At 39.6% G+C, this 13,320-nt stretch overlaps 1 protein-coding gene across 1 annotated transcript; it reads left to right on the top strand.

The window, feature by feature from the left end:
• Nucleotides 1-469: 469 nt before the first annotated feature.
• Nucleotides 470-13,223, top strand: ifih1 (interferon induced with helicase C domain 1). The gene is made up of 17 exons (XM_082508750.1): nucleotides 470-1,052; nucleotides 1,384-1,540; nucleotides 3,433-3,564; nucleotides 3,807-3,857; nucleotides 5,048-5,098; nucleotides 6,714-6,934; nucleotides 7,445-7,655; nucleotides 8,493-8,710; nucleotides 9,130-9,231; nucleotides 9,354-9,477; nucleotides 9,576-9,791; nucleotides 10,971-11,227; nucleotides 11,312-11,461; nucleotides 11,579-11,740; nucleotides 11,825-12,018; nucleotides 12,123-12,216; nucleotides 12,611-13,223. The coding sequence occupies exons 1-17, from the start codon at nucleotides 618-620 to the stop codon at nucleotides 12,812-12,814; spliced, it is 2,979 nt and encodes a 992-aa protein (XP_082364876.1). The 5' UTR covers nucleotides 470-617; the 3' UTR covers nucleotides 12,815-13,223.
• The last annotated feature ends 97 nt before the right edge of the window (nucleotides 13,224-13,320 follow it).

The raw sequence follows: 13,320 nt of genomic DNA, 5'->3' as shown, positions 1-13,320 counted from the left end.
AGCTTCTACCTCGTGACAGAAATATTCTCTCTGATATCGATATTTTTGACATATATTTCATAGTATAGGCAAACAAGACGATCACGTTTTGGCACAACTGGCTGGCTGGCTCTATCGCTACATTAAAGAACAATAACAGAGTTTTCAGGGTGGAGAAAAGAAACCGGGGATGGACCAAAATAACTCGTGACGTAGAGATGAGTTGCTTGGAAGTTTTCGCTTTTGAAATATTCGTTTTCCCTTTCTTTTCTGGTCTCTGTGCTTCAAAGTTTGAATTATATAAGGTCAGATTTTGGCCTACCAGGCAATAGTACTAGAAAGGTGTTGCTATGGTCGCCAATGCAGAAAGTTCACTACAATAATGTTACAATAATACTGTGTACGATAAACGATTTACAAAAAGTCAATTTAGGTCACTTTCTGATCTATTGGAACTACTGTGGTCCGTTAGTGACACCCAGTGGCCGTTTTAAATGTTGACTGCTTGGGAGAAACGAAAGTGAAAGAGCTCCATTTTCCTCGATAAAGGCACCGTGAATCAGCGCGTTTGCTGTGAATGTAGTTTTAGGCAACGCAGGAGCCAGTTTAGTGATCTGTTATCGGTTAAGTGAGTACCGATGGAGTCTGAAACGGATGAAATGCGCGAGTGCCTGATCGACTACTTGAGGCCGAGGCTGAAGGAGCTTATTGTGGTGGATCGGGTCCTGGATCTTATAGACTTTATCGAAAACGAGCAAAAGGAACGGATCAGGCAGAAGGCCAGAAACGATGGTGATATTTCGGCTGCGGACTACCTTATTAACGCAGTAGTTCAGAAGCCACATACTCCCGGATGGTTCACTGCGTTCGTTGACGCACTGAATAACGGGGGCTGTAACTTCGCAGCTGACTACATGCAGTTAAATCTCCCAACTCCCGAAGCTGAGGCAGAGAATGAAAACTGTGTCCGACTTATTCACTTACTTATTCCCAGCCTTGCAGACATGGCTACAGAAACAGTGTGTGCACACTGTTTCAGTGAAAGACTGCTCACCGAAGATGAGCGCGACAGAGTAAGTACATTATAGTGCAACCAACCTTTCAAAACTACTACTGCTTTATCTGCATGCTGCTTAGCACATGAGCTTTGGTGGTAAGAGAGAAAATATTCAAGTGTCAAAGGTTCACTGTGTGTATTCACACTAATTTCACTGGTGTGAAAAACCTCGAAAGTATCAGTATAGCTTCAGTATTTACCTTTTCTTCCAACTGTTTCCCAAAACATGTCTTTTCTGTCTTTGACCACTAGATGGCAGACAAATGTAGGCCGCTCATCCTTTTGGTGGCAATGCCTTTCTCTTAATGCTTAGCAAACTGACTTTATTCATTACACTTGTCATCTAGATTACGGCTGAAATAGTCAACAGGGGACGCAGGAGTGGCGCAAGGGAACTTTTAAGAAGAATTATCAAATGTCCACCAGGATGGTATTCAACATTTCTTCAAGTTCTTAAAGACACTGAACACCATGTGCTCTATAATGAGTTGACTGGCAACGAAGGTAACTGAACTACGCTGGAAGACACACACCCAATACACCAAATACTATCAGGGAAGTTTGGGACACAGAAGTCTCAGTGGTGAGATATAGACAGATTGTATAAAACATGTGCACATAAGTGATTACAACTACAGAGGGAATTCAGTATCTTTAATCCAACTGCATTAGTAAATATACTGTGATCATTGCTTTGCAACAATCCCACTAATTAAAATTGGGATGATTAATTATGATTAAGAGTTTTAGTTATAGTCTTTATTACATTTAAAGCTATGTTCTTGGTGTAGACTAGTGTAACAAAGGAAAATAACAAGTTATTATTTTACTAAACAGTTATCCAAATAACCTCAAATAATCCTGGAATAACCATATTTATGGAAAAAGATAATCATCATTAACTTAAAACATTCTAGAAGGCATTAGTATATACGCTCACTGGCCACTTTATTAGGTATACCTGTTTAACTCCCCATTAATGCAAATATCGTGTTGGCCAGTCACATGGCAGCAGCTCATGACATGGTTAATATAACCTGCTTCAAAACGAGCATCAGAATGAGGAAAGTAATCTCAATAGCTTTGAGTGTGTCATAGCTGTTAGTGCCAGGCAGACAGCTCTGACTATTTCACAGTCTGCTGATCTGCTGGGAATTTCCCATGTAACCATCTCTAGGGTTCACAGAGAATGACCAGAAAAAGACAAAAGAAATATCCAGTAAGTGGCAGCTTTCTGGGAGAAAATACTTTGTTTTCCAGACTGCTGATAGGTGGCAACAGCACCTCACTGTAACTCCTTGTTGAGCACATGGGCCACAGCAGCAGAAGACCATGGCGGATGTCATTCCTGCGAGATAAGAACAGGAAACTGAGACTGCAGTTTGCACAGGCTCACACATGGCCTGCCCTGTACCAGTGGTTTAGGCTGGTGTTGGTGGCATAATGGTTTGGGGCATATTTTCTTGACACCCTTTGGGCCCCTTACTACCAACAAACATCGATTAAATGCCACAGCCTGCATCCCATCCCACCCCTTCTTGACCACAGTGTACCCATGTTGCTCCCAGCAGGATACTGTGGTATGTCACAAAGCTCAGATCATCTCTTTTTTTTTTCTTAAACGTGACAATGAGTTCATCGTCCTCAAATGGCTTCCACAGTCACAAGATCTCAATCCAATAGAGCGCCTTTAGGATGTGATGGAGTGGGGCGTTTCAATCACATCGTGGATTTGCAGCCAACAAATCTGCAGCAACCACATGATCATCATGTTAATATGGAAAATCACAGAGAAATGTTTTCAGCATCTTACTGAATCCAATTATGTCAGTTCTGAAGACGAAAGGAGGCCGACTGTGTACTAGCAAGGTGTACTTAACAAAAAGGCCGGTGCGTGTATGAAGGCAATGATTAGTTCATAATTACTCAAAATAAGTCTAACTCTTCATCATTAACTCTGATGCAAACACAGAGCAGCACAAAACAGTAGCTACTCATTTATTAATAATTACTTCACCATTAGTTACTATTTTCCTGTTGCCTCATGCATCACACTAAGTAATTACTCAGTAGTTCCTTCTTACTGCAAAATTACTTTACCATTACTAACAAAGCAAAACAAAACATCATATTTAATTTCTGATCAGTTGTTTTCTTCTCAGTATTTTCACCAGTACCTTCTATTTCTCTGTCGGTTTAAGTAAAGTGAAATGTCAGATTTAATAGTTGTAAGGTAATTCCTTAATACTCAGGGACTGGTTTGCCATTACTGTTTACCTACTCAAGTAAAGTGAAACATCTGTCTTTATGCAAATATTGATGTACTGTATTATAAAGTGTTACCTGGTAAATTGTTACTCCTCATTTCTAAAATGTTCCTTTTTTACATTTTTTAGGATCAGATAAGAAACCATCACTGAAAGACAAACCTATAGCTACAAGGGAGAGTCCAACATCAGCTGAAAGTTGTGATGGCACTGAATCCATGGAGATCACCGTGAACGAACAGCCTATGGATCAATCCACAGGTCACACAGAGCATGTCTGTTTAATGTCAGCATTAAGGAGAGCTGAGGAAGTGCGCTCACACGTGTCATTCTTACTGTTAATCTAACATATATCTAACATTTCTTTACTAGAAATTTAAACTTTTAATGCGTATACGGAAATATGTAAAAGGTTGAAGGAATACAAACAAAATTCAGTTTACTTAAAACTACAGCTAACACTGTAACTACCAATTTTTTAACTTTGGTTTATGTCCTTTCAGACTTGTATGCAGGCAATGAACTGCCCAGCAACTCGGAGCCCTCACAGCCAGGTGGGATGGGTTCACTTTTATTCACCCTGTTAAGGCAATTAAAGTATTTAAAGGGGTTTTTGGTAATTACAAATATTTTATTTGCTTCAGTAGGTCATGCACAATAACCAAACTAAGATCAGTGCAGCTGTAGCTGCCCTAAAGTATCCTGAGTATCCTAAAGGCAACATGAAGTACGGTAAAGGAAAAATGTTGTTGTAACATGTGGTTACATTAGTGGAACATTAACTCTGTCCTGCCAGGCAGACAGCTCTGACTATTTCAGAATCTGCTGATGTGCTGGGAATTTCCCATGTAACCATCTCTAGGGTTCACAGAGAACGGCCAGAAAAAAGACAAAAAATATCCAGTAAGTGGCAGCTTTCTGGGAGAAAATACCTTGTTTGCCAGACTGCTGATAGGAGGCAACAGCACCTCACTGTAACTCCTTGTTGAGCACATGGGCCACAGCAGCAGAAGACCATGGCGGATGTCATTCCTGCGAGATAAGAACAGGAAACTGAGACTGCAGTTTGCACAGGCTCACACATGGCCTGCCCTGTACCAGTGGTTTAGGCTGGTGTTGGTGGCATAATGGTTTGGGGCATATTTTCTTGACACCCTTTGGGCCCCTTACTACCAACGAGCATCGATTAAATGCCACAGCCTGCATCCCATCCCACCCCTTCTTGACCACAGTGTACCCATGTTGCTCCCAGCAGGATACTGTGGTATGTCACAAAGCTCAAATCATCTCAATTTTTTTTTTCTTAAACGTGACAATGAGTTCATCGTCCTCAAATGGCTTCCACAGTCACAAGATCTCAATCCAATAGAGCGCCTTTAGGATGTGATGGAGTGGGGCATTTCAATCACATCGTGGATTTGCAGCCAACAAATCTGCAGCAACCACATGATCATCATGTTAATATGGAAAATCAGAGAAATGTTTTCAGCATCTTACTGAATCCAATTATGTCAGTTCTGAAGACGAAAGGAGGCCGACTGTGTACTAGCAAGGTGTACTTAACAAAAAGGCCGGTGCGTGTATGAAGGCAATGATTAGTTCATAATTACTCAAAATAAGTCTAACTCTTCATCATTAACTCTGATGCAAACACAGAGCAGCACAAAAAAGTAGCTACTCACTTAAAACTACAGCTAACACTGTAACTACCAACTTTTTTAAACTTTGGTTTATGTCCTTTCAGACTTATATGCAAGCAGTGAACTGCCCAGCAACTCGGAGCCCTCACAGCCAGGTGGGATGGATTCACTTTTATTCACCCTGTTAAGGCAATTAAAGTATTTAAAGGGGTTTTTGGTAATTACAAATATTTTATTTTGCCTCAGTAGGTCATGCACAATAACCAAACTAAGATCAGTGCAGCTGTAGTTGCCCTAAAGTATCCTGAGTATCCTAAAGGCAACATGAAGTACGGTAAAGGAAAAATGTTGTTGTAACATGTGGTTACATTAGTGGAACATTAACTCTGTCCTGCCAGTTTCACACTAATAAACAAATTCCATGTGTGCATCATGATGAACTACACAGAGGTCAAAGAGGACAGCGCATAGCTAGCAGTTCAAATGAAAACCATATGCTGGAGTATAAGGAAATGTAAAGGAAAAGTTACATTCATGTGGCTCTGTAGTGTTTGGCTTATATGATGGATAAGTACATTTCTGCTTGGAATACTCTACCCTGAATAGCGAAGCAGGAAGAAAAGAGTTGAATCAGATTAGTTCTTTTGCAGTTTAGTCAGGTTATTTCAGTAGTAGAAAGGCCCCAAAGATGTCTGCAGCCTGCGAGTAAATGGGTTTAACAGAGTAGTTTACATGAAAGATTGTTCCTGCAAGGCGAGTCTCTAGCAGAATTGTTTTTTTAAATGTTTTCTAAAATGAGCAGAGCTCATACTCAGTCCTAATGAATCTGAAAACAGCTCTATGTTTATTTCTTGAATAATTCTATGGGAACTGCTTTCAGAAGTTCAGGAGGCCACATGGACCACTGTTTACTTATTAATATAATTAAAGCTCTTTTTTCTAATCATTAGAGACTTGCATTTGCTTGCATAAAGTTGCTTGAAACAACACCGTAACCTCTGGCATACCAAGTCATTAAAAATTGTCTGCACTGAGAAAAAAAAATAAGATTTGGGGGGTTTAAACTCTCACTGGGGGGGAAGAAGAACTTAGAGTTGAGTGGAAAGGGGAGCAGAGTAGGGGGTACATTCATATTGCTCCTGGTGTCTTAGCCATGTATTATCCCCTGCCTAGACAGAGCAAATAAGTAACAGCCTGCTAGCAACTTGGAGTCTAAGTGGATCATAGTAAGTCTATTGTACTTGTAGAGGAAATAAGGCAAATAGCAATGACTTGTAATGTCTCTCTCTAAGTAATCTGATTATTATAAAAACATATATAAGAAAACATAGTGCTTGATGTTAGTCCGCCTCAACCCATCCCTTTTTATTGTCACTTTCACCTTTAGATTAGTAGACTGGTGTGAAATATCAAATAGCACTCACTATATAGAGAGAAGCATTTGCTTTTAAGTCCTAGTGTTGTATGGTTTGCATTAAGTAGTGCCTCTCAGTGACATCATTTATAGAGCACAATGTTTTCTTGTAACACTGAAACATGATTTACATGCTCTACTCGGTGCCTTTGTTTGTGGTTTAACTATTGGAAGTGTTTTAAAGTTAGGTCATCTTACATGATATGGATGTACTGTACAGAGTACGTGTATGTTCTCTGTTTACCCAGGAACAAAAACAAAGAGAAGCAGGCATTTCCTGTTGGTCATGTCTGTAATTGTGGGTTGCTGACACAGACAGACGTTTTGTGATTCTGAACCTCTGCTCTCCTTTGCAGATGGAAGTGCCTTAGAAGTTGCCAGAAGCCCAGAAAAAGAAATTACTCTTCGAGATTATCAGATGGAAGTCGCTGGACCTGCCTTGGAGGGGAAAAACATCATCGTATGTCTCCCCACAGGAAGCGGTAAAACCAGAGTTGCAGTTTATATTACCAAAGAACATCTGGACAGAAGGAAGGCTGAAGGGAAACCAAGAAAAGTGATCGTCTTGGTGAACAAGGTACTACAATGTCTGTCTGGTATAGAATACTTCTGGGTTTGCACTATTATGCTAACCTACTTCTGTCCATTTCTCATTAAGCACTCCTGAACATTGTTATTTTTCAGCACATACTTCATGTGGTCTGTTGTAGGTTTTCCAGCTGTAAAACTATGTGGTTGCATTTGAAAACAATGCAACCACATAGAAAATCATCACAGTTTTTGATTCTTGATTTGTGAAAAAGAGCAGAACAGTAACCCCGGTGCCTTTACTCTCTCTGCTCTAAAAACCAACATCAACAGAAGCTCCTAAATTACTGCACAGCTAATTTGAGACCATGCCTTAACCAAACAGTCTAGCATATATTTATGTGTTCTGGTTTACTAATGTTGGCACAAACACTTAAATCATCAGGAGCTCTCTGATCCTAAAAACAACAGTAAAGACTTTTTCTAATTTTGTCAGTTAAATCTCTTGACTTTTGTGGCATTGACTTCATGAAAGTTTCATGTGCTCTGATGCCCTCAGGTTCCTCTTGTTGAGCAGCACTACTCTGCAGAATTCCTGCCCTTTCTCAAGAACAAATATAAAGTGGAGCGAGTCAGCGGAGACTCCCAGCTCAAAATCTCTTTCACAGAAATCGTGAAGAAAAATGACATCATCATCTGCACTGCCCAGATTCTGGAAAACTACTTAGAGAGGGCTAACAGTGGAGAGGATGAGGGCGTGAACTTAAGTGGTATGATATTTCAACAAAATTTCACAAAATTTAATACATTATTCTTGTATTTTTTTTTTAAAAAACACACTCTTTAACTAAAATCTATCCAGGCTTAAGCTTCAAACTCTGACAGCTTCTGGAATGGAAAGCCACCCAAAGGACAGAGCGGCATCTCCCCTGATAGCATCTTGTCAAAGTCTTCCGACTCTGCTGCTTACTCCTGTTGGCACTCACAAGTCCAAGGTGGAATAGCCACCTCAGTGGAACATATGCTGTTTGTTGAAACGCCTGAAAGCATGTACTTTTTTTTCCTCCTGGTTTCCAGGCCACACGTCTGTTCAAGCCATCAGTGTGTGGCTCATCAAATTCACATGAGAGCTTCTATCACCCAAAATACATCAAGCTGCCACTCTCCATTCTCTTTTTCCTCCAGGGAGGATTTTGCATTGCATCGTTTAAACTAGTACATGGGAATAATTAGAATTCACCCTGCTTACACTTTTGTAAAATCCAAACTATATAAAGTTTTTTTTGTTTTTTGTTCTTTGAAGTAGACAGTTTTCCAACATATGTTATTGTGTGGCATAAACTGCTGTGTCAAAGGTTCCTAGAAAAGTACTGGTTTGCGTGGGTAGGTTTGGGAGAGAGATGGCATCTGTGAGGGAAATCACCTCTGTTTACGTAACAAGCAAAATAAATGGGATAAAATTAGCTCTGCTGGTCGAGAAAATTACAGTCTTTTAAGATTTGAGCACTTTTGTCTCTTGGCAGTAATGTGGCAGCGAGAAATTGGGACACGTGCATGTTATTTTTGAAACAAAGCAACATTTATGTGTTTCTCTTTTGCACATATAGACCTGACACTCATTATAATAGATGAGTGTCACCACACTCAGAAGGGAGGCGTCTACAACCACATAATGATGCGATACCTGAAGCAGAAACACAAGAACAAAAGGCTCGTAAAGGAGCAGAAGGAGCCTGTGCCCCTCCCTCAGATCCTGGGCCTGACTGCCTCTCCAGGGGTTGGGGGAGCCACGAAAATGGAAAAAGCAGAGGAGCACATACTGCGTGTAAATACTGTTTCTCTGTCTTCACCTGTGTTGCATGCATATTACTCTACTCATTCTTGGCACATTTAGTCATTATTTAAAGTTAGCTATAGTCTTTAAGGCTTCTGATTAATATATCTGACAGTCTGGGAAAGAAAACTAGTCATCAGTCATGCTTCTTTGTGTCCATACCAAGTAACTCACATGTCACAGTGAACAACATCTTTTTTTAATCAGAATCCTGCTCCAGTTCTTTCTGCTTCAGTCATAGAGAAACTTGTTGATTCAGCCAAGTTCTTTCCACTGTTCCACACTGACCATGCACACAAGGCAGCCATAAAGTTTCCACTGCAGCAGAAAATAAGCAGAAATACACTCTATCATGAGATCAAGATGTGGGATTAATTTTAACACTATAAATCTTTGTATTTTTTTCACAGATCTGTGCAAACTTGGACGCTTCCAGAATAATGACAAGGCGCCAAGAGGAATTCAAAAAGGAGCAAAGAAAAATAGTTGTTTCTGTTGAAGATAGGAGGGAGGTATGGCTGTTTAACATGGCATGGTTTTGTGCCAAGCTTTTCTTTGACTCTAATTCATATGAGGGACTCCAGCTGATGTTAATGCAGGATTACATGTGTGTGAAACTAAATATCCTTTTTAGGATCCCTTTGGTGATGTAATCAAGAAAATTATGACCGCCATCCACAACCATGCCGAGCTGACCCCCACCTGTGACCTCGGCTCTCAGAATTACGAACAGTGGGTTGTTCAAAAAGAACGACAAGGTGAAAACAGATTTTTACGCTCATCTTTCACTAGTTATCGTTTGTTCAACCTCCCATGGTGTGTAGTGTCTAAAAGTACTTGTCTCGATCCATTTTAGCTGCAAAAGATGAAAATCAGAAAGTACGAGTTTGTGCAGAGCACCTCCGACAGTACAGCGAGAGCCTGAATCTCTGCAACACGATTCGCATGCAAGATGCCTTCAGTTTCCTGAACAAATACTACGAGGAGGAGATGAAGAAAAAAACTGCCCCGGAGGAGGAGCATAAGATACAAATCACAGATACTGAGAGGTTCCTCTTCAATCTGTTTAAAGGTATTGTGAAACTAAGCATTCGCCTGAAAATTCAAAGTAGTTGTTGACTTTATAATCTGAGATTTGGAAAATCTTTTTTTTTTGGTAAATGTGAGGTAAGATATCGTTTGGCTTAGATTAGCTAATAGATGTGAAACTGGGATCTAGCTAAACAAGACTTGTCCACGGAAAATGAGGTCCACCTGTGAACATATGCAAATGAAAAGCAAAAAGGATTTTGAAGTCTGCAGTGGTTGCCAGCATTCAGAACAAAAAAGACAAATTATTTGGGCTGTATATAAAAGACAGACATGGCCACGCAACATCAGCCAATGGTCATTAGTCTACCATTTTGAAATACTGAGTTTGGCATCATAGCTGCCGTCATTTGACTTTGGATGCTGATGTGATCATATTTGAACGACAGTGTAAAGTAATAAGTTATCAGCTAATGGATGCAAGCTTGGATAGCAAGATCCAGCCAAAGACTGCACAGATATTAGTTAATATGTGCCTGCAATTATATTAAAATTTAAAACACAAAACCTCTTCAACAGTCTTTTATTATGATTGATACACATTGAGCCATTATTCATTTTCTGTGCCAGTCTCATGCATTAAAAAGGTTCCAGGACTCATCAAAATAATAAACTATTATCAGGAGTTCCAGTTAAGGCATTCAGATTAACTAAAAAGTGATTCTTAGCATAGAAATAGCAGCTTTTTGTTATCCAATTTCCTAATAATGCAATAAAGTTTAAGCCTTTGTACAATTTAAACAAGATCAATATCTAAAAATGAATGTGTCCTTCATCATCAGGGGTAAAGAAGCTGTAGAGACCAAAATTATTTTTGTACTTTCTATATTACTGCCTATAAAATTAGCCATTTTACTTCTGGAATATGTGGAGATAGCCTAAAAGGGTAATTTGAGAACCTTCATGGTTTGGCAGTTGAGCCCTATGCGTTACAGATTTCTACCAGGCACAACTTAAACAAATTTATAGTCTACCTGTGAATTTTGTGGTAGATTTGAACCTTTCCCACATTTCCGGTCCTGTTGTTTAGCTGAGCTAAGCTGCTTATCACTGTACTTACTAGAGGTATAAACCCTCATATTTAACTCATAAAAAGACACCATATCTTTGATGTCAGCGATAGAAAAGTGTAATTCAGTTCTTTGTAATCTGTGTCTGACAGACAACAAGAAGGAGCTGGAAACTCTAGCAAAGAATCCGGAGTATGAAAATGACAGCCTGTCAAAACTAAGAACTAAAATTCTGCATGAGTTCAGCTCTCGGGATGAAGCCAGAGGGATTGTTTTCATCAAAACACGACGCAGCGCCATTGCTCTAAATCAGTGGATACAGGAAAACTCCAAGTTTGCTGACATTGGAGTGAAATCAGCATATGTCATTGGAGGAGGAGACCAGAGTGTTGTTAAACCAATGACCTCGGTGAGTGCTACATTTCTCTCTATTTTCCTGCACAATTATTTGCGCCTTACACTTAACCTTCTCTTATAAATCTGTTTTAATCAGGCAGAGCAAAAGGATGTGTTGAAAAAATTTGGCAACGGTCAAGTCAACCTGCTGATTGCTACCACAGTAGCCGAGGAAGGCTTGGACATACCAGCCTGCAATTTCGTTATTCGATATGGCCTTGTGACAAACGAGATCGCTATGATTCAGGTCAGTAATGAGTTGAATAATGAGCATTGAATGTGGTATACCCAGTAATTGAAGGAATATTAGCCTGTGTAAAACAAACGTGGTTGCCTACCCTTCACTCACAATCGCCTTTCTCAGGCCCAAGGCAGAGGAAGAGCCGAGGACAGCAGTTACACGCTGGTCGAGGTGAAGAACTCCGGGGTGGCTGAAAAGGAGTGCGTCAATGAATACCGCAAGAACATGATGAACAAAGCCATTCAGAAAATTAAATCCTTAAATCAGGCAGCCTATGAAAAAAGAGTACGTTTACTTCAGAATTTTTAGTCTCAGTTAAATTGAAAACCCACATGGCTTTGAGACTTTTTTTGTTTGTTTGTTCATCAGATCACTGAGTTTCAGATGCAGGCTATAATGGAAGAGAAAGTAAGAATGACGAAGAAGAAGCAGAAGGACATAAAGAACGAGAGCCCATCTAATGTAAAGTTTAGCTGCCGAAGCTGCAGCGAGCCAATCTGCACGGGCGACGACATCCAGATCATCGAAAACATGCACAGAGTCAATGTGACGCCACAATTTAGGTACAGTTTACAATTCAGTTCTTAACCGTTTGTATGTGTTGAACTGTATTCCACTCGTGTAGTTGTGCTGTGATTATTATCAATTTTACTGCATCTTTTTACAGAAAACTTTACATTCAGAGAGAAAATACTACTCTTCAGGAGCGTCTTCTCGACTATGAGACCAACGGCTTCATTGCATGTAAAAACTGCGGACAGGTAGATTCAGTTTAGCTTTTTCAATTATTTGGAAATTCTCTTGTGAATCTTAAAAAGATAATCTTATTCAGAATGTTCAATTTAGTAGATAACTAAACACAGCATTGCTGCATTAACAAGGAGTCGTTCAGCATATGCACAAACATGATGCTTAAGCATAATTAGAAAAAGTAGGACATTTAATACTCTTGGTCATAAGCAATAAAGCTAGTTCAAAGAGAAATGTGAGTCTGTCATATGACATAAGACTGCAGCCCTTTAATTTGAGATCATGTTTCACCACAAATTTAGATTACAGGACAAAAGGGCATAAAAGCAAGCCTTTATTTAGTCTTGGTTAGGCCTGCATTGAGAATAAAATACTCATTGTATGTTGTGTTGCATTCTGTTACAGAGATGGGGTTCAATGATGATGTACAAGGGGATCGAGTGCCCCTGCCTTGATGTGAAAAACTTTGTGGTGAATTTAAATGGAAAGAAGATTAGCAAATGCACCAAGTGGAATGAAGTCCCCATCAAGTTTTCTGCCTTCGACTACGCTGAACATGCAATCAACATGACCATGTCCGATAACTCGGATGATGACGAAACAATGTGAATTATAACCACGTAGAATAACCAGCGACTGAGAAAGCCTTGATTTCTATTGTGTTGCCGTATGGCCGACACAGGATTAATAACCTTAGCAGAGTAGTGAATGTTATGTTTCCTTTGAATGTTTACTTGTTAACTGGAGAAATGAATGGTGATGGGACTGAAGTGTGTTCGTAAAGAAAAAGTGTGAATGTTTTACATCATTTTAATGGTTAAAGTATTATTGTGAATTGTGCAAAATTGCAGAATAAGGGTTTTACTCTTCAATTATGTTCGCATTTGATGGGATTTACTGTTGAAATAATGCATGATTACAGTGTATTAATTTCTATGTAAGGGTTTGTCACTGGTATTAAATGAACTGGAAAAGCAAAGCAAGAAAATAAAGTATATATATATTTTTCCCTTTCAAACTCTGGCTGTCTCATGAGATGGGAGTCACAGAGTCTGTGATAGCCCCTCAGAGCCCACCTGTCACACACAAACAGGTGCTGTGGATTTTCCATTAAA

This window comes from Aulonocara stuartgranti, assembly GCF_965226115.1.
Source record: "Aulonocara stuartgranti genome assembly, chromosome: 16".
NCBI classification, from domain to species: domain Eukaryota; kingdom Metazoa; phylum Chordata; class Actinopteri; order Cichliformes; family Cichlidae; genus Aulonocara; species Aulonocara stuartgranti.
Note: the sequence above shows the minus strand (reverse complement) of the source record. Positions and strands in the feature narration are given on the sequence as shown.